Below are 26337 nucleotides of genomic sequence, written 5' to 3'. Positions count from 1 at the left end.
CACTAGTCCCCTATCTAATGGAGGCTGGTCCCAGACTTGTCACTCTGTGAGAGAGGAACTCAGAGTCAGGGTGACAAGAGAGCGCGGCAAAACCAGAACACTCTTCCCCTCTCCCCCCTCCCGCCCCAGCTCCTCTGTCCCTTTTTCTGAAGCCATGGGCCATTTCTCACCCTTCCTGGCCTAGTTCTCCACAGGCTTTCACTTGCTTCACTTGAGAGGTCCTGGCCACGCCGCTGGCACTCTGCTCTGAAGCCCTGACCGGGGCTCCCGCTCATTATCCCCGTCTCACCAAGCCTCACGCAAGCACAGCTTCTGCCCACGAATGGGTGACTACAGGGAAACCTCGTGGGATGACACAGAGGAAGAGAGCCACTGTGGTCTCAGGTGGATCCTGAGTACATGCCTTCTGCTCTTTGCTCTATTATAAACTCTGAGGAAGAATGGAAAATGTGGCCAGAAACACAAAGCATCTGGATAAGCTTCATCCTTCAGATACGAGAACTAGAGAAGCCACCCCGTGTTCTGTTGACACGTTATAGGTTGCTGTAGATACTATAATTGATTCTATTAAAAAATAGGATTTTGGCCAGGCGCGGTGGCTCACACCTGTAATCCCAGCACTTTGGGAGGCCGAGGCGGGAAGATGGCTTGAGGTCGGGAGTTTGAGACCAGCCTGAGCAAGAGTGAGACCCTGTCTCTACAAAAAAATAGAAAAATTAGCTGGGTGTGGTGGCACATGCCTGTAGTCCCAGCTACTGGGAGGCTGAGGCAGGAAGATTGCTTGAGCCCAGTAGTTTGAGGTTGCTGTGAGCTAGGCTGACGCCACTGCACTCTAGCCTGGGCAACAGAGTGAGACCCTGTCTCAAAAAAAAAAAAAAAAAAAAAAGATTTTTATACGATGTTTTAACTTTGGAGTTAGAGAAAGAGGACACTCCAGCCTAGGGGATCAGCATCAGAGAGTTTATTCTGAGACAAGGGACGGCTTCTCCTTCTCCATCCTTTTCCAAGATGACAGGCACTAGAGGTGGGTGAATCTGGCAAGACTCAATGCCACAGAAGTCGAATCCACTATCACTAACAATATCCACAATCCGCAAACCACGGGGGTGTTCTCAGAACAGCAGCACCGTTATCAACAATAGCTTCAGGCCTCTCCCTCTGTGGCAGGTAATAACCTTCTCCCCAAGTCACACGACAGACTCGCAGACTCGCCATGGGAGCCAGCTGCCCTGGGGCTGGTCAGCTCTGCCTCTCACCAGCCACAGGGCTTTGCCCAGAGCTTCTCTGCCTGGGGTGTAGAACAGCATCAACAAGCCTACTCTCCAGGGCTAATCTGTATGACAATTAGAGCTAATCGATGAGCCCAACACAGAAGAGACCCTCAGTTGATGGTGGCCCTGGTTATTTCTTCCTTCTGTTGAGAACAGATGCCAAGTGACCCAATCCTGTGGGGACAACCCTCTTCCCCCCGCAAATCTACATATCCTTTCATCAGCAGGTGAGAGAAATGGCTGTCCCTCTAACAGGCCACGTGGAAAACAGGTTCAGGACCAAGTTCTCTTAGAGGGAGAGAAATCTTCCAAGTAACTGTTTCAACTACCCTATCTGGGTTTTTTTTCAACTACTCTATTTGATTTCTTCCTGTTTCTCCCACTCTTTTATTTTTTTGCTTTATTAACTTTATTTATATATCTTTTTCTACTCCTTTTAGAGTCATTTCAAAATCAGAAACGTTCTGAGTCATCTTACTGCAGAAGCAGTGCTCCCAGAACAGGCTCTACCTCCAGGTGTCACCCCTACCAGGTCCACCTGTGACCCCTGACTGTGTCTGAGCCTGGTGTCACTCTGAGTGTCAGACCCTCTGCAGAACATCTCCACATGCATGTCCCACGAGTGTGGCCCACTCGGCATGTCCACAGCTGAGCTCTTTCTTCTCCAACCCTCTCATCGGCACCCCAATCTCAGCTGACGGTGTCCCCATCGCCCAGAGAGGCAACCCTCCACCTCACTCAGATTCCAAATCCACGCAGTCTACTGACCCCACTGATGTGACCTCCTAAAGACCTCTCCAATCTGTCCCCCTCTATTCATCATTACGCCCACCATGTGTTCAGGCCTCTCCACCTGGATTACTCTAAGGGCCTCCTAACTGGACTCCTCCCTCCAGCCTCTCCAAATGGATTAATTTCTCTGTTGTCATTAAGGCCTCATTTTCAACATGTAATTCTGAGTGGGATCCTCTTCTTCAAAGTCTCACCTCTGCTTACAGGAGAGGTGAGCTCCTTAGCATGACCATTAGGGTCAGGCTTCAGAGTCTGGCCTCGGAACCCCCTTTCCAGCTCTCCGACACCTACTCCTTCCCTCCCACACACGTGCTGCTGCCACTCTTGGCCAATCTGAATTCTCTGGACATGCCGTGAGCTCTTCCGCCGAGGCCTCTGGCCAGCACTGATCTCTGTGCACATGGCCTTTCTTCCTTCTCTCCCTGGCACATTCCTCCCCCTCCCACAGGTCAGGTCAGTCATCTACAGCCTTCTCTGCAAAGCTCTTCCTCAGCTTTCCAGGCATAAAATAATCATTTCCTGTCTGTGGGCCCATAACGTGTTGCTCGTACTTATATTTTAACAGCAATCATCTGTTACAGGTAGTTGGGCTGCTAGACCGTGAACCTGCTGAGGACAGAGCAAATTTCTTACTCATCCTGGCATATAGTAGGATTCAATAAATCTGTGTATTAGGGAGTCTCAGAAAACAATGGTGAAATTACACTGTAAGGTCCAACGGAATTTGACAGTACACGTGCAATTTTGGATGCTAGACATATTTTACCCCGTAGTAAAGTGGAAAAATTCTCTCGGAACTCTTGATTTAACCTATTAAAGATTTAGCAAATCATTAACTTTTATCAGAGTAGCTGAGTAATCTGCTAAATGAAAGTTTTAATTCAGTGGCATATCAAAGAATGCTCAATTCCCTAAGTGTCAATAGTAATTGATAGATTAGTTCCTGGCTTAGAAAACGGAAGCTAATAAATTCTATTCCATTCCTCAAAGGACTAGCCTTTTGTTTTTGTTTTGAGACTATGTTACTATAAGGTACATTAGAATCAACATTATGGCGCATGCTCCAAAAAAATTTCCTGATTTCTCTCTCCCTCTTTATGCAATTTCTCAAGAATAGACAAGATACAAAATACCATAAAAGGCATGTTTACAAAGGAGAAGAAAAGAGACTTTTAGTCTTGACTTTATTTTCTTCTGTACTCCTGAATTTGCTAACTATACGCATGAGTTTGTTTATTAAAAAGAGTAAGAACTTATCTGGCTGGTAGGTGTATAGGCTATTTTTGTTTTCCTTTTTATACTTTTCTGTATTAAAAAAATCTCACAAATGTTACTTTCTAAAATAACATTTAGACTGGGCACAGTGGTTCACGCCTATAATCCTAGCACTTTTTGGGAGGCTGAGGCTGGAAAGCTGCTCGAGGTCAGGAGCTTCAGACCAGCCTAGGCAACACAGAGAGACTCCATTTATATAAAAAATAGAAAAATTAGCTGGGTGTGGTGGCACATGCCTGTAGTCCCAACTACTTGGGAGGCTGAGGGGGGAGTACTGCTTTGAGCCCAGGAGTTTGAGGCTACAGTGAACTAAGATGACACCACTGCACTCCAGCCGGGGCAACAGAGCAAGACCCTGTCTCAAAAACAAATATATAAAACTATATTTAAACCATATAATCAAATTGTCAAATTCCAGAACACAGCATGTGAGAGCAGCTTCCTAGGTCATGTGGGTCACTTAACAGCATCTTTTCTGAAAAGGTAAGAGCCATCCTGGTGCTTTTACAAACCTAGATGATGTACCTTTATCTGTGATGACGTATTAGAAATAAAATAAGTGCTTTTTAAAAAAATGAACACAAGTTCCTAGCTACAAATTAGACATTAATTAGAAATAAAAATTAATTTGATCATATAGGATAAATTTTACTTTAACATTATCTTAACCCAGGATCCTATTTCAAAACCAAAACTGAGCAAAATGGGAAGCAATGACTATTCTGCAACATACCAGAGAAATACTTGATTAATTTGAAACTGAAGCTGGCCAGACTTGAAATCATGTCATTAACTATCTTTTTAATACTAATTAATTAAATAAAGCAAAAATATTAAATGCAACTTGATCTGGGAGAACAAAGTTGAAGTCATCAAGGCACCAGGGACTTTGTGGGGTTTTCACTCCATCAGGAAGTAATTACACAATATTTTCCAGAAGTGAAACAGTGAGTCTAAGTGGAAAAAAATGTGGAAACATTTAGTTAGAACAGTAGAGCAAGGTATTAAAGACCCTTTTAAGGGGTTAACTCTGAAGGGAAATATGCAAATAATTAGGTCTTTAAACATGTTTTTAATTACAAATCTAGGATAAAAGTCAGAGGTATAATTTGGTGCTCGTGTACTTTTCCTGAATACCCCTTTCTTGCAAAGTGATGAGTGTAATGTTCACATCACTGTGAAGGCCCAGGCTGACAACTGAGGACACTTCAGCAAGACTCTTGCCGGGTTCCCTGATGCCTTCTTCCTCGCACTCTTAGGAAGGCCATGGTCACGTGCCTCCTTTAACATTCACTGGCAAGATTTAACCCCCATCTTGGGTGGAGATACATGGTTTTTATCTTTAAAGTCAAAATTCACTCATGCCAATATCTTTTCCTACTTCATATGAATTTCAAGAGTTTTATGAAATCTATTTTACTCATTTCATTTTGTTCCTGTTTTCAGCTCTCCCTGGTTATCTGCCTGGTTATCTCAGTGGGAGCAATCCTATGTGGGCCGTACTATGCAATTACTCCCTTGTGTTTTTGACATGTCTTCATGGCAAATGAATTTCCAGAGGACCAGAGATGGTTTGACTTGAATAGAGGTGAGTTGGTGAGGAAATTAAAAATATAACATATAATAATTTATAATCTCAAACTTTGATCCAAGAAAACCCCCAAATGACTGAAAAGTGGACATGTATTAATACAAATGCTAAATTGCAGCTATCCAGCTATATTTACTGAGTGCCTATTATATGTCAGGCACTGTTCTAGGTGCTGAGGATGCTTCAGTGAACAGAACAGACAAAAATCCCAGCCCTCATGGGACTGCCATTCTAGTAGATTCTGCACCAGTTCTGTTAGACCGCAGAAATAACTCTCTGGACCTCCAATCCAAAAGCTAAAAGTTCCATCTGCAAAGTGGTACCAAATGTAGCCATGGCACCAAATCCCCACTCCAAGGAAGACAGGAATATAAAGTTCTCTGGAATGAACTGCATGGGGACTCCGGGCAGAGGCTAGACTGAAACAGCAGAACCTATTAGTGACACCTGCTATGTCACGCCCCCCCACCACCATATGTGAAAGCCCCATCCCCAATTTGGAGTAAGGAAGTAATTATGGTTGAATGAGGTCAAAAGGTTAGGGTCCTGAACCAACAAGATTAGTGTCCCTATAAGACACCAGAGAGTGCCCTCTCTCCCTGCGCCATGTGAGGACACAGTGAGAAGGTGGCCGTCATCAGGAACAGAATCGGCTAGTACCGTCATCTTGGACTTTCCAGCCTCCAGAATTGTGAGAAAACAAATTTGTGTTGTTTAAGCTACCTAGCTTTGTTATTTTGTTGTGGCAACCCAAGCAGACTAAGACAACAAAATACAACTCCATTATCAAGAGACCTTCCAATACCACCACAGGGGTTTTGGGTTGTACAAGATACATCTAGGAAGATGCCATTCTATTCAGCAAGCAATAAATGAATGCTGGACTTGACATATGATATCCCCAAATACTGCTACAAAACTTATGAGATGAGGTCTACCTAATACTGTCTCTAACAGCGACACTGAAAACTATCCTGAATTGACCTGTACTTTAGATGCTGCTCTACCAACCAAAAAGCACTCACAGTGCTCAGAACCGCTCCCCACCCCCCAGCCTGCTTTACTTTTTTTTTTTTTTTTTGAGACAGAGTCTTGCTCTGTTGCCCGGGCTAGAGTGCTGTGGTGTCAGCCTAGCTCACAGCAACCTCAAACTCCTGGGCTCAAGTGATCCTCCTGCGTCAGCCTCCTGAGTAGCTGGGACTACAGGCACACACCACCACACCTGGCTAATTTTTTCTATTTTTAGTAGAGACAGGGTCTCACTCTTGCTCACGGCTGGTCTCGAACTCCTGATCTCAAACAGTGCTCCTGCCTCGGCCTCCCAGAGTGCTAGGATCCATGCCTGCCCCAGCCTGCTTTACTTTAACAGAAACAAATAAGCATTAAAAGAAATAAACTGTCATTTTGCTACTCACTAGACATAACTATCTGCTTTCTCTGGGCTAGTAGTTCTAATACCTATTCAGGTTATAGAGCACTTTTATGATATAAGGGTCTTTGCAAACTAGCCTAACATAGTGATATATTTAATTTTATCATATCGACTAGATATAATTTCACCCAATATAGATATGACAAGGACCCAGGTATATAAGGCTTTATATTTAAAAAGAAACAAAATAGTCTGAAGAAAATCACATTTCCAAAAGGTTCAACTACTAGCTGTTTGCTATTTATCTGTTTTGTTTTGCTAGCATTCTGCAACAAACAATAGGATCTCAAAGTTTAAGAAAATTTCAAAGGGAAAAAAAGCCCTTAAAATTGAGAACATTTTATCCATTATCTTCTCTCTCTGAACTAACTAGAAAGAGACTACCATTTTCTAGGAACTACACTAGGGTCTGGCTATAGAACACAGTTTGAGAACCACTCCTTTGAGTAAAAGGCTGTTTACAAGTAGTTATATCTAAATCTACGAAACAACTGGGGCAAGGAATCCTTGGACCAGTTCCAAGGTCTGGGAGTCATGATGATAACTTGGATCAGATGGAAATTTTGCAGATTCAGAGACAGAAAAGACAACTCAGTGGACCAACAGGGCCAGTTCTCCAGGGCGCCAACTTACAATTCGTCTTGTATGTTGTCCGTGAGTTTGAAGAGCTGCTCCTGCCCTTCTGCCTGGCTCGCAGAATAGCGGGGAAGCAGCCCCTGGGGCCCCGTGCAGCAACGTGGCTTCCGAACCCTCTGTGCTTGAGTCCTAGGTGAGTAAGTGGACAAAAAGCAAAGAGGTTAAATGTTAAGGTTAAAATGATTTCCCTTCCTCACCTAAAATAAAAGTACTACTTAATACAAGACATACTCTAAATTTAGTGAACAGAATTAAACTACAGTATTGCCTGTGCATGCACTATAAGATACTGGTTAGGAAAAAAAGACATTTTATAATATAGACATCTGCACTCGAATGTTTATGGCAATACAATTCGCAATTGCAAAGATGTGGAAACAACCCCAGTGTCCATCAATACATGAGTGGATTAATAAAATGTGGTATATGTATACCATGGAGTACTACCCAACCATAAAAAACAATGGTGAACTAGCACCTCTTATATTATCCTGGATAAAGCTGGAGCCCATACTTCGAAATGAAGTATCACAAGAATGGAAAAAAAAACACCACATGTACTCGCCATCAAATTGGTACCAACTGATCAACACTTAGGTGCTCACATGGAAGTAATATTCATTGGGTGCTGGGCAGGTGGGGGGGGTGGAGGGGATGGGTAAACTCATAGCTAATGGGTGCAGAGCGCGCTGTCTAGGGGATGGCCACACTTGTAGCTCTGGCTTGGGTGATGCAAAGGCAATATATGTAGCTAAAATGTTCGTACCCCCATAATATTCTGAAATTTAAAAAAAGAAAATAAATAAATAAATTGAGAAAAAGATAGTGGTTAAAGGCTCCCATTTGACTTTGAATCCTGCTGCTACCATTTTCTAGCTATGTGATCATGGATGAGTCAGTTAACTTCCTTAGCCCTCAGCTTCAGTGTTCTCTGTGAAACAGGATGACGATGCCTACCTTATAGGACTGATCAAATAAAATAATGCCTGTCCAGCCTGTGCTGGACGAAACATGGGAGAAACATGAGAGCCAATGGTGGCTCTCATTGTTCTTGGTCGATTCTACTGGTCACACCCTGCTTTTCTAAGAATCTCTTCAGGAGAGCCATCCTTGGATTTGCAGTGGGTCCAGAAGACGACTGAGGGACCCTGGGTATTTAGTAGGAACATACCAAGCTTTCAGACTTCTAAGATGACTTCAGTGGCTTGGGTAAAGGGTGAGGGACACAGTAATCATGTGAGGGGAAGAAATGCTCCCTGGACCAGTCCCAGGCCACAGTCTGGGACTCTGCAGCGGCTCTAACTCATGCCGCTTAGCTGTCGGTTGCCCAGAGGAATCTGCTTTGCTATGGCTTTCAGAGTAGGCTGATGTTGTCTTTTTCCACAAACCATATACAGGGTAATTGATAAGTACTTTTTGGTGTTTTCCTAGAAACAGGAGTCCATATTTGTCTTGGAAAGGCTGTGCATATTTCAGATGACTGATAAGAATGTACTGGGTCTGTCCTCGGCCTTGTACTTGCTGTACTTTTTATTATTTGTTCCTGGAGCCCAGTGAAGCAAAACATCCCTCTCCAGACATATCTAAAAGAGACGAATAGGCTTACACACTGAATCAGCATTTCAGAGCCACAGACAGTAGTGTAGAGACTTACTTAGAAGGGCAAAAAGTGCCCTGGTGGGCAAATCAGATTAGTAACATGAACAGAAACAATCAGACACTCGCCACAGGCCATGCAATAGGGGAGGTGCAAAGCTGGGATCATCACAAAGTGTTCCTGAACCCAGGTCAACATTCAGTGCATCCGGCCTCGATGTCTGAAGGACAGCCCCATACCCAGCTGAGGTTTGGCATGTACTGGAAAGCCCGAAATCCACTGATAATTTTTCAAAAGTCCAGTTACGAGGATGCCTTAAGTACTATTAATTGTGTTCTTCAAGGGTGATGCAAAGAGACTGTAAGGAAGTTTCAATGCTTTGCACTGAAAAGGGAAAGGGTAAAAAACCCAACTTTATTCCTATCATATACTCATATACTCCTACTGGGCCTAGTCTCAATTCCTCCTTCAAGACATAGGCCTTCTAGACTGCCGGTTATTTAGAGGTCAGCTATTGATCGAAAGTAGGAAGCGCAGCACAGGGAGCCACTGCTGACCCATCAGTGGAGAAGCTCCACGTCTGCTGTTTTAGGGCTTCTGGCAACACTGCAGGTAAGGAGCTCGGTGCATTCTCCAGGTCGCAGAGCCCTGTGACATTTCGCTGCCTAGTGAAACACCTGCTGTCATTCCAAACACAGCCCAAACAAGCTGGTACGCACCTTTCCCCAAGGCAGTCCTACTATTCCTTCACTCAGGGAGCTTCTGGAAGAGGTTCGGGCTGTCATGGCAGAAGCCCAAAGGCCCCTCCAAGAGGAATATGGTGCAGTCAGCTTCCTCACCACCTCTCAACGTAAGATTTGATTGTACCTCCTCTCACTACATCTTCCCCGATCTATTGGGAGGCCAGTAGGCTCAATTTCAATATGTATCCCAAATCCAACCATTTCTCCATCTCTGTCATAACTAACAAATGATCTCTGGATCTATAATGTATTATTACAACAGCCTCATAACTTACTATCTCTACTTCCACCCCTGTCCAATCTCCTCACGGCCATGAGAATGGTCCTTTCAAAATATAAGTTAGATCAAATCAGTCATCTGTTCAAAACACATGTGCTTCACATCTCACTTGGATAAATATATTTATTTATTGCTCAACTCCTCATCTGGAACGTAAGCTCCATAAGAAGAGGGACTTTGTTCCGTTCGTTGCTATCCTGGGATCTCAAAGAGTGCTGGTTTATGGTGAAAGAACAATAAGAATTAGCTGAATAAATGAATGAGCACATTTGTGGGTGGCGGATGGTATAAGGGCCATTACTTGAAAAAGAAAGATGACATGCAGACTTTGGTGGACAGTTTGAAGAGAGAGATTTTGAGCTTTGAAAGCCCACAATCAATGTTAAGGCACAGTGAGAGCCAGCCAGAATCCCCCTTTCCTGACAGAAAGGTCAAGGGCGTCTCTGTCTGGTCCACAGATGGAAACAAAGAAAGGGGCACGAAGGCAATGACATGCATCTGACAGCTCTGTTGACATATGTCTTTTTCCTTACAAGGAACAATCTTTTCAATAGTACCCAAAACATGCTACCAAGTAGGAGAAAACTTAAGTTCCTCTGGTGGGATCCAAGGAAGCCAAAGAATCCAAGGAAAGGTGGCTTGTTTCTAGGCCTGAGCTCCGGGAAATTACATCTCATAACAACCACACGATAGCTGAGAATGTAAGTAATGTGCCCCATCTTATCCTATTACCAAATAGCTTTCTGTAAACCGTTATTTCTTGATTCAGTGGCCTCCCTCAGACCCTTCCCCAAATTTTGGTGATCTAACCTCACCTCTGTCTATCCCCAATACATTATTATCTAACTTGCAAATTACAAACTCACTGAAACATCAGAGAATGCGAAAGCAGAGCAGCTCCCTTGTGGGTATACACTGCCTATTTGTTATGTTTCTTTTCTTATCTGTCTTCCTAACAGGCTGCAAACTCTCTGCCCATTTCCAAGGTCCTCACTTTTTGATCAAACAAATATCAAGGGCAAGGCTGGATACGGTATTTAACAGTGCTGGCTACAGGAGCTCAATGTGCCATTCAAGGCTCATTCTTCACATCGACATAGAAGCAAAGAAAGTTAAATTTTACCCTGAAAGGAAACATCTTCTGTTATAGTCTTATAAATATAAGGATTACTTCCAGGACGGGTGATTTAGACACACTCTTACTAAAAGCAGAAAGCTGGATTAAAGGAATTCTCCCCACATTCCTTATTACCTTACCATCATCGGTGCCTGAAAAACTATTCTATTTTGTCTGAAGCTCAACTAAAATTTTAACTTCTTGGGTCCAAGTCAGTAGGCTATGGGAGGGGGGAGAGAGGGTGGTGTTTAAAGTGACTGTGTTTGAACAAATTTAGTTTCAAACTTAATCAAAAGAATTATTTAAAAAGACAAGCTAGCAAACCTCACAAGCCAGCAGAAAGTCTGAAGCGATATTCTTCAGTGCAGGCCACCGTGTGATGGAACTGTTTTCTCCATATATTGACGTGGCACTATAAATCCAAATAGCCCTTTGGAACTAGTGTAACTGTATGCAACAGCAACCCCAAATTTGTCCATGCTCTGTGACTCAGCAATACAGCCTGTCCACTTCTAAATGCCTTTGATGTATTTTCCAGTGAAACTATTGAGCACCAGGAGGGAAAGGACTCTAGTCCTTTTTTTTTTTTTAAATGGACTCATCATTATCCTTCGTTCAGGGCCCACTATCAGCACTGGGCTCTCTTTATTTATTTGAAACCACCATCCCCAGCACAAAAACTCCATCGGTGACCATGTGACTCCATCTATATGGTGTTCTGCCACCCCACACCCCTGTTCCTCTTCTACCTAAGACAGCCACTGTTCTGAATCTTGTGTTTATCATTCCTGTGCTTATCTTTTTTATGTAGTCTTATCATATTTCAAAGCATGCTTGGGCACTTTTTTGTTGTATTCTTTGGGTTTAGTTTTGGGCTTTTGAATAAAGAATGTCACTGCCATATTCCTAAGATTCAGCTGTTGTTTTGCATGCAGCTCTAATTCATTCATTGTGCCTGCTTTATTAATATTCCATTATATGACCATTCCATGATTTTTCTATCTTCCTGTTGACGGCATGTGGGTTATTTCCAGGTTTTGCTATTATAAACGAAGCTGCTATGAACATTCCTATACATGTCTCCTGGTGAACATTGAGAATATATCTAGGAGACATTTGCAGGATCCTAGGGTATAAATGTTTACCTAACAAGATAACTCAAACTGTTTTCAGAGTGCCTGAACCGTTTTTATACTCCCACCAACAATGCATTTAAGAGGCCCTAGCAATCCACAGCCTTTCCAACACCTGGCATTGTCTAGGATAGCACTGTCCAATATGCAGCCACTAACCATGTGTGGCTACTGAGCACTTGAAATGTGGCCAGTGTAACTAAAAAACTGAATTTTAAATTTAACTTACATTAATATAAATTTAAATTGTGTCTTGGACAGCAATGGTCTAGACTCTTAAATCTCTGCTGCTCAAATGGGTATAAAATGGCATCTCACTGTTTTTTCATTCCCATCTTCTCCTTTCAATCTAAAGCATAATGGTATCCATTAAAAAAAAAAAAAAAGTGGAGTAGCTCTAGATCCTGTCATTGGCACTGGAGCAGAAAGATCAACGTCTGAACTACCCTGGCCCACCACTGTTGTACCAGCCCGTGGCCTCCCCCGGTGGCTGTGCTCCTTTCCCAGATAGTGTCAAGATGTGCTGCTACGTGGGCAGGGTTCGGTACTACAGTCCTGGCGATAATGGACCACTAAACAGGAGGTGGCAAAGCCCCACCCACTCGCGTCTCATGAGTCGACAGCATCTCTTAGGAACCAGCACGCAGAAGGGAAGGGCCTGCTCAGCGCACAGGCAGCAGCTCTGCCTCCACAAACCTTTGTCTGCCCAAAGGTCTGCGGTGTATTTAATTGCTGCCAGCTGGGGCTTGTCGGCCATGTTAAGCCCTCAGCTGCTGCGGTTTATAAATTTCACAGTGTATAGAAAGAAACAGTCCTTCCAGTCAACCAGCTAATCCAGAATGTCAGCACCAAACGAACTTGAGCTTTGAACTCCATGAAAACGTCAGGGAGTCGGCTGTATGGCAGGGAGGACTCTTCCCCCAGGGAAGGCGCTGCTGATGCAGTGGCTGATACACTGCAGATACCCACCCGGTGAGAGCAGCTAATGCAGAGCAAGTCTGCGTCTGGCCATTGCTGTCTGACGTACACTAGAGGCCCAACATCAGAGTAGTAAAAACAATTCATGTCACTTTCTTTAAGCAAGAATAAATCCAAACAAGGTGACACAGGAGATGTAACCAATTCCACTTGGTTGATCTTGCCTTTCAGCCTGAGGGTCAACGGTTGGCCAGTCATTATTTGTTCTTAGCTTATATGATGAGTAACTATGTCATAGTTGTATTAGTTGAAGACAGATGCTGTGCACACATACACATGCCCCTGTGCAGCTGAAGATACTAGTTGGTTGAGAAGCCTGTCATGGCCAATGTCTGTCAACCAAGTGATGTTCAAAAATAATCAGTAAATGAGTAAAAGGTGTATGTGTCAAACACATGACTCCCTCGTATAACAGAATGTTTATTCAGTTGATGCTGCCATCTTCCTTAAGAGTTGTGTGTGCTGACCTCAACAAGGTGATGGATTGTGCTTGCATTTGCTTTATGTATGTGTCCAACACTTTTGCTTTAATTATCTCACTGATATACACTGTGCTCGACTGAGCACAAACAATTAGACTGAGAACAGAAGGTCAGCCCTGACTACCTCTTCAAATACTGTTAACTGATAACAGCTACAAGATACCAGGGTTTGACTGAATGGCTCAATCAAATATTTGTCATTTCTCTACAAGGAACCCAACAGTCTCTCTAAACAGTACTCTCTGCACTGGAGTAGATGAATTGGTTAAAACTCCCTCTGCCAGCCACAGCAATATAGTGTCTGGAACTCTAAGAAGACTTCCATGCCATGGCTGCATCTGATCTCTGACCTGTAGATCTCTCCTCTCTGCTACATGCATCTACTTTCAAAGACTAAGTGGAAAAGTATTTCTTCTCCCCAGATTTTACTCCTTTGCACTCCTTTCAGTGCAAACTATAATCAGAGAAGATTCTACTAGACTATGAAAACCTCTAAAGTTTGGCTCAATTTACATGAGAAATTCTTTCCCATAGTTCCAAGACAAACTGAAACCCACCTTCCAGAACCTACTCAAAGACAGTATCCAAACCATAGGTTTAATAATAACTATAGAGCTCTGGCTGCATTAAATCTTGAATCAAGAAAATTGTACCAAGAACCTACTTGGACAATTCAGATTTTGGACACATGGAAAACAGGCTGGGCAGGAGGAAACGCTATGTCAGTAGAGACTGGATCTTAGACGAGATTACTGACTGAGGATACAAACTGAGGTAGCCAGAAACATGAGACTGCTCGGAGCCCTGAGAATGGCTGGCGTCTCCTCTGCACTCCACCCCCACCCTGTGAAAGGACCCTTTCCTGAGCTGTCATATGCACAGGCCAGTGCTAGGCCTTGAGGAAGACAAGGATGCACCGAGTTCCCGGGGAATTTGCTGGAGTCTAATGGGGGAGATAAACAAAAACAGGCAATTACAGCACAGCCGGGGAGCACTAGGATAGAGGCAGCGTAACACAATGGCTGAGAGGACTGGCTCTGGAGCCAGGCTGCCTGGGTTTGAATCCCAGTTCGGCCATTTACAAACTGTAACCTTTGGCAAGTTATGTACCCTCTTGGAGCCTTGGTTTCCTCATCTGCAAAATGGGGGTAATAAGGGGTTGTTGTGAGGAGTAAATAAGTCAATATTTAAATAAGTAAATAAAGAAGTACAATACAGGTATAGTGTTATGTAACAGTGCCTGGTACATAACAGGCACTCAAAATGCTACCTATTCTCTTTGTTAGTTCATTCTCATAAGAGGGTGTCACGGGTACACACGGCGGGCTCTAACCTAGCTTAGGTGGCTGGGGCCCAAGATGGGCCAGGGCACAACATCCAAACTCTCACACTGTTTTTCTACTGGGGAGGCTCACTGCTTCTAACTGAAGGCTTTTCCTTTTCCCCTTGCTTTCTTGTTAGCATTCCACTCACCTCTCCCTAGAGTTCTGAAGTCATACGTGTAACAACACATAAAATCCCACATTGTACTGCTGCCACTGAAGATGTGGGAAAGAGACTGATTCAAGAAATCATTAGAAATTGTACTAATATTGTTAGGTTTTTAGTAATTTGACATCCATCAGCAGGGACAACATCTCCTGGGCTGGGCTTTCCCCCATCAGTGGGATTCACACCTGACTTGTTTATAGGGGTCAAGGCTTCCCATAATCTAACACATGTTTTGGGGACCCCATGACATTGCAACTGTGACAGCTGGTAGGACTAATGCCAACAGATATGCCTATTGGGATTTAAACTTTAAGACAAAAACACTCCAGATTTTTTTTTCTTAGTCAACTGCCACAGGGGGGGAGACTACCTGTTAATTAGGCTAGGTGGGAAGGGGCAAGGCAGACTCACTTTATAAAGAATTCCAATCAAATGGATAATGTTACAGTGAGTGTAGAGCCTAACAGCCCTGGATATCCTAAAGTGCCATAACTTTTGCATGCTTTCTGGGATTGCTTTGCTTTTATAAAATAATAGTAGACAACTTATAAAGAGATTTGCAACTTTAGACATCATTATAAGAATGAAGCACTTTACAAATGCAAGGTTTATTTGTGTTCTATGTTAAACATTCTGAATCAGAGAGTGTGGTGCTTATTGGAATCTCTCAAGTCATGGCCAAATTCCTTGCTAATCTGTCACCTCTAATGCCAATCCCAAGATAGGTCACATGGGCCAAAATACACAATTTCTGATAAACTTGATTTTGTGGCTATTAAATATAAATGCTAATCATAACAAGCTGGTTAAACTAAATAAACTAGGTATTTTTAGATTCATTTCTGGCAAATAATTATATAATTTCTTTCATTTAATGTGAAAGTTATCTACCTTTTCCCAAAAGTTGATCTCTTTTAAAAGAAGAGATGAAATTTAGGAGCAAGGTAGTATAGAGATGAACAAAGGGCTTTGAAAAAATACAAACATAGACTGAAATCCTAGTCCAGTCATTTATTAGCTGGGTGACATAGAAGAAGTTACCGTATGGCTCTCAGCTTCAGTTTCCTTATCAATAAGTGAGAATGCAATACCTACGTGGTGACAATGTCGAGATAAAATACGAAAAGCACACAGCACAGTAGGCACATAGTAGGTACTCATAAAAGTTAACTGTCTCTTTCCCTCCAACCCTTACTCAGAATGACTGGGTGCCATTTCAAGTTAAAATACCAAAATGTAACACTGCAGTATTTAAAACTTTACCTTGACAGAGCACTATGGCGGAAAGATTTATTGCATATGTCAAACTGATTCGAAAGGAGCACATCAAGTGCTGGGTACATAGGTGTTTTCCAAAGGAACAAGCACCTGAAGTGCTCACTCACCTGACCTGCTCCATCCATATCCCATTGCCCTACAGAACCTTCCAAGAAGAGCTACAGCTAGTCAACCTAGCAGCTCAATTATACCAGCTATCAAATTCTTAGAATTGGAATTAGTAAAGTTTTAGAATCTTAACACTAACAAAATTCACCATAGCAGGGGTTTTCAAAAAAACTTTTCAGTGGTGAAACACTTTCTCTGACTGAACCCTATAAGATACTCTCAACCATACAACTGCTGAAAATGGGGCTCCCCTGACTGAATCGGGTGAGGCAGCGTGTCCTTGGCGTCACCTCTTCCCCAGGCAGCCCCAAGGCACCATGGGGATGCTACAGCCCCCTCTAGGGGAGACCTGCTTTCTGATTTGTTGGCTTAGTCAAGACCACCTGTTCACTCAGCCTGGAGGATATAAATATATTCCACTGTCAAACAGAGGTGGAGGGTGAGGTGGAAAAGGAGAAAGAGGAGACAAGAGAAGATGCTTCAAAAAGTACTGAGAGCACTGAGATTAACAATTCATGAAAATGAAAGCTTATGCACAGTGGTCACACGCATTAAACAGGGTCTGTTTCAGGTCCTGTAGTCAGACTTTAGGTGGTCGAGGGAGAAACAGACGCTGGGAGGGACAAAGGGCAGCCAGTGACACACCCTCCTTCCAGCCACTAATCTCTTCCAGGGAGGGGGCTCCTGTTCTTAACCTAAGCCATGGTCTGGCTTAGTGTTGGGGGAAAGCTATGTGGAGCCAGGGATTTTTGTGTCTCCTACACATTGCTGCACCCCAGCACTTAGGACAGTGCCTGGCACCGAGTGGGCTCTCAATACGTATGTGATAAATGAATAGACCAACGGCCACGAGACTGTCAGAGCTAAAGCAGGAGGGTCAAAGTGGCTGCTTCTGAAGCCAGGGGGAGTGAAAAAGGGACAGTCTGTAGCAGAACTCCTCCTCTGAGACTGAGCCAGAGAAAGGCTCAGTGTTGGTAACAACCCAGGAACCCCTGGAGCACAGGAATGCTGATCATTCCATCGTGGGGGGACACTAGAAAGTAACTGACCTGGGTCACATCCTCCCAGAGGGCAACTGGAGAGCTGCCCGGTGGCCTTGGGGGAACGTGCACCGTCTGTACTTTTCCAGGAAGGAAAAGAACAGTGGGGCTTGGAACCCTGGCAACCACTCAGGGGTCTGGCTCCCTACGGAGAGTTGACACTCAGCACTTAACAGCTCAGAACCTTCTGACCAAGTGATCGAGTCTCTGCACTAGCTCAAATCCCAAGGAGAACTCTCTTCAAAGGATTTTTACTGTATGGCTTTCATTATTTCAGGCCCAAGTTTTAGGTTCTTTTGACCTAGAAACATAAAAGAATCAACCAGTCACCTACTCTTCTTCATCTTCCTTCTGACCAGCTGGTGCTTTTTTATTATTTGCCCTCAAATTTAACCTACGGCTGAGCTTTCTCAGAAGCCAAGGCCACCTCTAGCCAAATCTGCCTCTCTTGAAACCAGAGATGGCACCTTCTCTTTGAACTTGTGTCAAACTGGCTCTGGCCTGTCATTCCAATACCCTCAAGAGTACCTCGGATTTTTCAGGCAGAAGAAGAGACTTTTCTTTGTTCTGACTCTTGCCATAGTGCCTGGATATAAAGCCATAGCAGGAATGAGACAAGGGAACATCCACGTGTTGGAGTGAGGACTGGGTTCAATGGTGCCCCTTCCTTTTTTTTTGAGACAGAGTCTCACTCTGTTGCCCATGGTAGAGTGCTGTGGCATCAGCCTAGCTCACAGAAACCTCAAACTCCTGGGATCAAGCAATACTGCTGCCTCAGCCTCCCCAGTAGCTGGGACTACAGGCACGTGCCACCATGCTCGGCTAATTTTTCTATATATTTTTAGTTGTCCAGCTAATTGCTTTCTATTTTTTTTTTTTAGTAGAGGCGGGGTCTCGCTCTTGCTCAGGTTGGCCTCGAACTCCTGACCTTGAGCGATCCTCCCACCTCGGCCTCCCAGAGTGCTAGGATTACAGGCGTGAGCCACCGTGCCTGGCCAGTGGTGTCCCTTCTCTGTGAACAGGAAGAAGAACTTGAGCTGGCAGCTCAGTGATACCCTCCAGTGCCTCTACAAGGAGTTCTGCCTGGAGCTGTGACGTTTCACCTGGTGACAAAAGATTACTTTTTATTTGATGAAAAGAAGGTCAAGCTGCCTTTTAATTAAGTGCCACCAGTGTTAACATGAATTGGACTGTCATAGTCCATCAACCCCTGGCAAACTGGTTTGTTTGGTCTGGACAGCAAACAACATTCCACACTACTGGATTTTTTCTCCCAGATCCCCTGCGGCCCCATCCTCCCCCAAACCTTTTTAAAAATTACAATCTGTTCTGCTGTTTCAAGTTACATTCTGTAAATAATAAGCAACACTGATGAAATGTAAAAAGCTGAAAATTTGTAAAGCAGAAAGATCTGCAGTATGTCTCACATCTGTGTCACATTAAACATGCACTCGGCAGATTTGCTGATTCCTGTCTAATCAGTGCACAGGCTGAGGTGGGCCAGAAGGACTCTTGTGCCACATGCCACAGCAGCCCCAGGGGCTACCATATGCGGGCAGGGAGGGGCAGGCGATGGCATCAGAGGTGGAGACCCCAAGCCCATTATGCAGAAGACACCTGGCTGCCTGGTGTGCCCGCTTTGGTTTGTGTGCACTGTAGACTGGCGGTTCGCTGCTGTGGTTAGGTCATGAGGGAGCAACTGCTCAGAACCCTCCTCAGAGTCCTCAGTTTGCTGAAGCTGGGCCCATGGTGGTTAAACTAAATAACATGTTTAAATGATAAAATTTCTCATTTGAAGAAGTTGGATCCCCATACAAAATAAAAATAGAATTGAAGTAAATCAATTAAAGTCCATTTGGTAAAATGCTTAGCGGCTACCAGAGATGATAGTTGCTATGTCATGCCAGGCAAAATTTGACCCATCTTTTTTCAATCCCAAGCATTTTACACACACACACACACACACACACACAGAGCACACACAAGCACACACACGTGTATGTGCATGGACACAGGCACGCGCATTCTCATTTAAGAAAAACTGGCAGAACATGAGATAGAAATTGACATGTTTTAAACTTGTGGCCTCATGCTGAGTCCCTCAATGATTATAAGGCTCTGTACTGGGAAAAAAAAAACCAGACTCCGACTCAACAAAGAAGAGCATGTAAGCCTCTGAGGATACCCCGTGGAAAAGCTTAGGGCACCACCACCTTCACCAGCTCTTACATCTGCATTTTTCTGTCAACCTTAGGTAAGAAGACACCAAGACTGAGATTGCTGGGCCACCAAGGTCCACAGCTTGTCTCTATAGCCGCATTGACTAAGTGTTGACTATATGCTGGACACATAATCCTCACAACATTCTTACAAGGAAGTTTCTTAACAGTATTTCATTTTAAAGATGAGGAAACTGTACTTTAGAGAGATTATGAAGTTTGTCCAAGGCCATTCAGCTGGTAAGTGGCAAAGCCCAACTTGATTTTGGGTCTGTATGATTCTCTTGGACTGAGTAAACTTACCGAATAGCATGATTGCCGATGAAAACCTCTTTAATACATACTCTGAGTCCATCACTATGTTAGGCATTTTGGAGATCTTGGAGGGATACCAAAAAAGGCAATAACAAGAAGCTCACAATCCAATTGGGAAGATAAGATCTATATCCCTGAAATGACTCTGGACCACATATCAGTGATGAGAGAATGAAGGAGGTAAGCGGAAGCACCAAGGAGGTCTGGCAGCACCTGCTACAGAGGGCAGGGCGGCTTCCTGGGAAGGCTTGGCTTCAAGTGGGGCCCTGCCTCAATGCAGAGCGGGATTTGTGTTAATATGACAATGCAGAGCATCAGTACAAATCTGCCAAGTTCTACAATAGGAACTGATGGTAAACAAATCCTAAGAAATAGGAGGAAACAAGTAATAAGATAAAGTCACTCAACAGGCCACACCACATACAATACAAAAACATCTGGCTGAACCCTCATTCTTAATGCTAAAGCAATTACTGAAGAACTGCAGGCAAAGATGGCCTTTTATAAAGTAGTGATACAGACTCTAACTTACAGAACAGGATTCACCAAGTAACTAAGCTAAATTTCATCAATACTTGGACAAAAGATGTGTAGTTACATGGATGAGAAATGGATGAAATGACAACTGTTAGAAAGGTCTGGACCAAGACAGGATGAGAATATATAAGAACAAACACACGAAAAAGGAAGACAAACTCTGATCTCAAGGGGTTTAAAAAGGACCGAGGCATATGCAAAGTAATTCATAAAAGAAGAAATCCAAATGGTCAACCAAAATATGAAAAGATGATTTAATGCTCCTAATTGTCAAAGAAATGCAAGTAGTAACACTGAGATATTCACTCTCTCAGACTGGCAGAGACTTAACGAGTAACAACATCTGATTCTGAGTACAGTATCTGGCACAGAGCAGCTAGCTACCTCTTGACTGAACTCTGGATGAATGAATGGCCAGAGCTGGTGCAGGGTTGGAGAAATGGGTCCTCTTGAACATCGCGGGTAGCAGTACAAGCTGTTTCAACTCCCTGGAAGGCAATTTGTAATGTGTTTCAAAACAGGAAAATGTGCATACCCTCAGATCCAGCAATCGTATTTTTAGGAATTTGCCCTAAGGAGAGACTTATACAAGTATGAAGAGATATACGTAGAGGATGTTTATAATAGCAAAAAATTAGAAACACCCATCAATAGGGTCTAGGTTAAGTATATTATGGTATATTTGCAATATAATATTATGTAAATGTTCAAAATGATCTACTTTGGAATGAAAAGGTAGTCTAGAGTCATTGTTGAGCAAAAAAGGGTTAGACACCAACTTTTGTGCTCCCATTCATGTAAAATCATATATGTATGCATGTGTATGTACATATATATATGTGTCTGGCGGGGCAATGCCCAGGGAGATTGAGTCTTTTTTATTTTCTTCTATAAAATGGGAATAATAGTATCTACCTAATTAGTTTTATAAAGATTAAAGAAATATTTAGTGCAAGGTCTCTGGAACAGTGTCTACACACCACACTGTAAGTGCTCATATATTGTACTTTCTGAACAGTTTACATCTGTACATATTTTTTAACTTATACAATCAAAGTGTTTTAAACAGATGATTCAGGAAGCAGTTGGGTACAAACACCAAAATGTCTACAGTGCATTTAAAATCAAAGCACAGATGAATACAAATTTCTATCATCATATACTGTATCTAGCACGGGTTGGGTGCAGACTAGGAAAGGAGTCAGGATGGCCAGGCTTAGTCAGGAACGGCTTTCTTCTGGAAGAGAGGAGGTTCGAGTGGAGACTTCTCAAGAGGAAAGGGCCATGACTGACCTTTACTATCTCTGCCTCTTCTCCCAAGACCGGAAGGCAGGCCCTGTTCTGTCCTGCACGGTGGCGCAGAGGGCCATGAATGTTGCTTTGTTAACCTGAGGGTCGTCTGCAGGACTCCTTCCCAGCCTGTCTGACTTACTTTTCCAGCGCCGTCTTGCTTTTTGACCCCAAAGAGCAGGAGAGAGGGCTTCTCTCCTTAGCAGTAACTGGCCAGCTCAGAGTAACGTGCTCTGACTGAGGAGGGGGTGGTGCTGGCAGGGCCCAAACGGACCCAGGCACTCACAGCACTCTCCCTAAAGAGCTACGAGGCAAGACACAACTTGCAAATGGGGGTACTCTAAGAATGGGCAAAAGCAAAAGCACTCTGCCTCCCAGCTTGCCCCAAATTTCCTTCTAGCCAACACAGAGAGAGGGACCATCTGGAACTGGTTTTGAGGCTCTCCAGCTGCAGAGCCACTAGGGTGAAGGGGCTTACAGACTGTCCTGTCTGATTCTCATCAGGGTGAGGCACAACCTAGACGACAAGCCAGTTCAGAGACCAAATCAACTTTGCTTTGAAATGTTCTCCACCCCCCACTACCTTTGAAAGCAGAATTTGTGGTCCAGGCCAGGTGTTGGGAAATAAAAAAATGAAAGAAAAGGACTTGGGTCACCTCAGGTGCACTCTTTGGGTCAGAGCTGACACCAAACCCTCAGAGCACTTGTCCTTCTAGGAAACAGGAACCAAGAAGACTGAATCTGTTTAAATTGCTGGACTGGGGGTTTGCCTCTGCTGGACTAGAATAAAATGTGTATTTAAAATGTGTTAGAACTTGTGGGAACCAGGGAGGCAGTGGGGAAAGATGTTAGACCCTTTCAGAAGGGCACAGTAGAATAAAGTCCCCCCCAGACCTGGTGACAGCCACTGCTCATGCCCCACCACGTGCTTTTCCTAGCTGGCACTGGGATCCAGGCATGCGGGGAGGACAGAGTGGTCGGCGGCAGGCCCCAGCCCTCCTGCCTGCGCCTCGTCCACTGTGCGTCTCAGAACGGCGGGTGCAGACAAGGGTCTGTCCCGTGCAGAGGCACCAGCACCACTTCCTATCGCCCTTCAGGGGGAACAAAGAGCCTCTACTCTAGCCCTTCCTCCCACTGAGGGTTTGCTTCTCCTGCTGGGTTTGGAGGCAGAAGGCAGAAAGGGAGGGCAAGCATGTGGCTATGCGGCGACCAAGTTCCTTGGGGAGGAGAGAAGCAGGCAAGCGTGGAACAACCCTGAAGTTAACAAAGGAGAGTGAGTCCCCAGAAGGCAGGAAGTGACTCTTCAGTTATTGCTCTTCACTGCTCTCCTTCCAAAGACTGCTCAGATCCAAGCAGCTGAGACCATTGGGAACTTTCTAGTTAGTATTCTGTCTTAAGATTTTTTTTCAGATAAGAATTTCCATAAATCCGGCCGGGCGCGGTGGCTCACGCCTGTAATCCTAGCACTCTGGGAGGCCGAGGCGGGTGGATCGCTCAAGGTCAGGAGTTCGAGACCAGCCTGAGCAAGAGCAAGACCCCATCTCTACTAAAAATAGAAAGAAATTATCTGGCCAACTAAAATATATGTAGAAAAAATTAGCCGGGCATGGTGGCGCATGCCTGTAGTCCCAGCTACTCGGGAGGCTGAGGCAGTAGGATCGCTTAAGCCCAGGAGTTTGAGGTTGCTGTGAGCTAGGCTGATGCCACGGCACTCATTCTAGCCCAGGCAACAAAGCAAGACGCTGTCTCAAAAAAAAAAAAAAAAAAAAAAAGGAATTTCCATAAATCCCAGATAGTGGATCATCTGGCTACCTCATGGCATCTTCAGTCATTGTTAAATTGAAACAACAAATTTTAAAAGAACAGTAGAATTTCTTCATACAATTTAACCTCAAATACCTGATGAAGAGAACCCTCAAGCAGGTGCCCCATTAAAAGTCACCCAGTACCAACATGTGCTAAACTTTGGGTTTAGCAATTGTTCAGTGGAGTCCAGCTCGTAAGTTAGCTGCTGGACTCACTACCAGAGCCCATTTCTAGGCTTTTTAAGTGCCTTGACCACAGAGGCATAACATAGAATCCAACCATCTGAGGGCTGGCCGGCCATTTAGTCTCTTCTCCTACCTCTAGAATCCCTTTCTTTCAGGCTCCACAGCACCAAAGTAAGTTCTTCTTGGCCTCGAAAAGGAGGAGGTTATAGCATGCTGCACACACACGACTTGAACAATCTACTGCCGAGGCTTCCTGTACTGAGGACCAGCTGGAGCTCCCAGGTGACCAGCTAGTGAAGACGGTCTGGTGGATGGCAGAGCAAAGTCAAGGTTGGAGCCAAGAATGTCACTGCTATTTTGTGACAAACTGGCAAACTCTGAACTTGGAAGGCTGCAGTGGTTCATCATTTGGGGAGCGGGGAGGGGTACAGAGGGCAAGACCAGGGGCAGCACGGATCCTGGATACACAGTGCAGTGACCTTGTCCTCCAGACACTGGCAGCAGAAAGGCCAGGTCTCTCCATGCGCAGGCCCACTGCTGCTTGGCCCAAAGAAGCCTTTGAACGTGAGCCCTTCCCAGCTTTCTAGCTACAGTATACCCCCCACGTTATCTCTGGGTAAGCTGGTGGGGGTGACTTTTCACACTGTGAGGTCCAAAGTTTATAGTACCTCCCCTCCCAAATGCATTTGTGTCTTTAGCCAAATCTTCTTGGTCACAGGCAGATATCCAATTCCTACCCTCAAAAGTAGATCTAAGACCTAGTCAGATGCCTCGGATTTAAACCCTAAGGTCTTTTTATGAGAGAGACCAAGAGACGACCCAGAAACGCCATAGAAGTTAGGAGTGTGCGCTCTGTACTCAGGGTTTGAATTCTGGTTCCCTCTCTTACTACCTTTGAGATCTTAGACAAGTTATGTAACCTCTCTGTGCCTCAATTTCCCATCTGTGCAATGGGAAAATATAGCACCCACTTCACTGGGTGGTAGTGAGGATTAAATGTTAATGACAACAACACATACAAAGTGCCTAGTGTTTGGCACATGTAAGCTATTTAGTGTTTGGATCAGTCACGGCAGCACTGCCATCGAGAGCACGGGTCTACCTAAGATGCCCTGTCCACTGCAGATGAGCAGCACTCCGGAAATGACAGCAATAGACATCTTGCTGGACAGTATGGACAAAGCATAGGGATGGTCTCAGTTTGGCCCAGGAAAGTAACTGGCTGCAGGACATGACTGAACTACTCCTTAACCCACTTTTCTCCTTGGGTCCTTTGAACACAGACAGCCCTTTCTGACTATGCTACGATACTTATGCTAAATCATTGCTGGGCTGCCCTTGCTCAAGGCAGTATCCTCTGTGAGAACCCGGGCTGCTCCAGGCCTTGCTGTGACAGTGTGCCTATTTCCACACCCCCTCCCTGGGAAGGGACAGCGCTCCTATGGGGCCGCCTGCCTCCGACAGTAAGAACACTGGGCTACTAGGTCATTCCATGGGACAGCCTTCCACCTGCTCTGTTTTAGCAACTAGGTTTAGCTGTGGACAGCCAGAAAACGAGGCTATTAACAGCTTTGGAGGCGGGAGGGAAGGAAAACAGTATCATCCTGAGCCTCAGCGGCTCGACAAGAACGCTCCACTGCCGGCATCCGACCACCTCTGCCACCGGCACAGCCTCCTTGGAGACGGGTAGGTTTCCTGTTGTGTCAGCCCCGTTTCCTCCAGCAACATTATACTGCAAACAGAGAGCTACTCTGCAGAAAGCACTATGGTGTCCCGTTTCTGGCCGGGGGCGGGGGAGGGAGACCGACTGATTTGCTTCTCCAGAGAGAAACATCACCGCGCCCTGACCCTCTCTAGACGGTGTTTCTTCCCTCTCCCCAGTCCTGAAAAGCTCCGTTTGAAGAAAAGAAACGTGAGGCTTTCCTTTCTGACCGCACATGGGCAAGTTCTGAATGGCAGCTGGGTCTATTACAGGCAGTGTGAGAGGGTTAAACAGGACAGCCTCAACTCTTTATAAACTTTTGCCCTGTGGATATGTACTCATTGGCGGCAGTACAAGACTCGAGCTGTATTACACGCCTTAACGATATGGTTCAACTGTCGGTCAGGCTTGGGCCTGGCGCTGGGCCAGACCGCAATCAATGGGACACAGAACCTCCCCCTTTCAGATCATCACGAAGGCTCATATTATCTCCTTTTCGTCGTGCTGGTTAAATTTATGGAGCAGAACCCTGAAGCCGCATTCCTCGGCCTGAGCCGGCCCACGCGGCCCTCCCTCCCTTTGTTCGGTACTGTAAGCGAGCCGTGCTTTGGAGGACTGCAGGGTTGTTAGCTCAGGCACTGACTGTTTGCTCATGACTGAAATGAAAAGAGTTCAGGGGAAGGGCAAAAGGACAGCCCAAGTGTAAAACCCCATCCCAGCAGGCCCCGGGCCCCTATATATAGGCCCCAGGCTGCTCCTGAATGTAAGATTTCACTTTGTTCTCACAAAAGCAAAATCTTCAGTCTGATCCCTGACGAACTTTCTATGAAACAGCCACTGCGTCCTCCCGCAGCGCACCTCCTCTTGAACTCAGGGATTTTCTGGAGTACACGGGAGGCAAGGTTGCCCTTAATCCAACGAAGACACTAAAAGGAGACATACTTCTACAGCCGTCTTCTAGTCCTCCCAGGTTTCACAGGACACAGGAATGAAAACGCTGACTATTAGCTGTCACTTATTTTTAATACAGATAGAAGTA

At 44.7% G+C, this 26337-nt stretch overlaps 1 protein-coding gene across 1 annotated transcript in view; it reads right to left on the bottom strand.

Moving 5' to 3' along the window:
- Nucleotides 1-26337, bottom strand: part of VPS13D (vacuolar protein sorting 13 homolog D) — a 248113-nt gene that overhangs the window by 5659 nt on the left and 216117 nt on the right. The window contains exon 68 of the mRNA XM_069479363.1: nt 6995-7126. Coding sequence (XP_069335464.1) covers nt 6995-7126 — 132 coding nt within the window. The remainder of the gene's footprint in view (nt 1-6994; nt 7127-26337) is intronic.

The sequence above is a fragment of the Eulemur rufifrons genome, chromosome 8 (assembly GCF_041146395.1).
Source record: "Eulemur rufifrons isolate Redbay chromosome 8, OSU_ERuf_1, whole genome shotgun sequence".
Lineage (NCBI taxonomy): Eukaryota > Metazoa > Chordata > Mammalia > Primates > Lemuridae > Eulemur > Eulemur rufifrons.
This window is presented reverse-complemented; position numbering and strand designations above follow the sequence as displayed.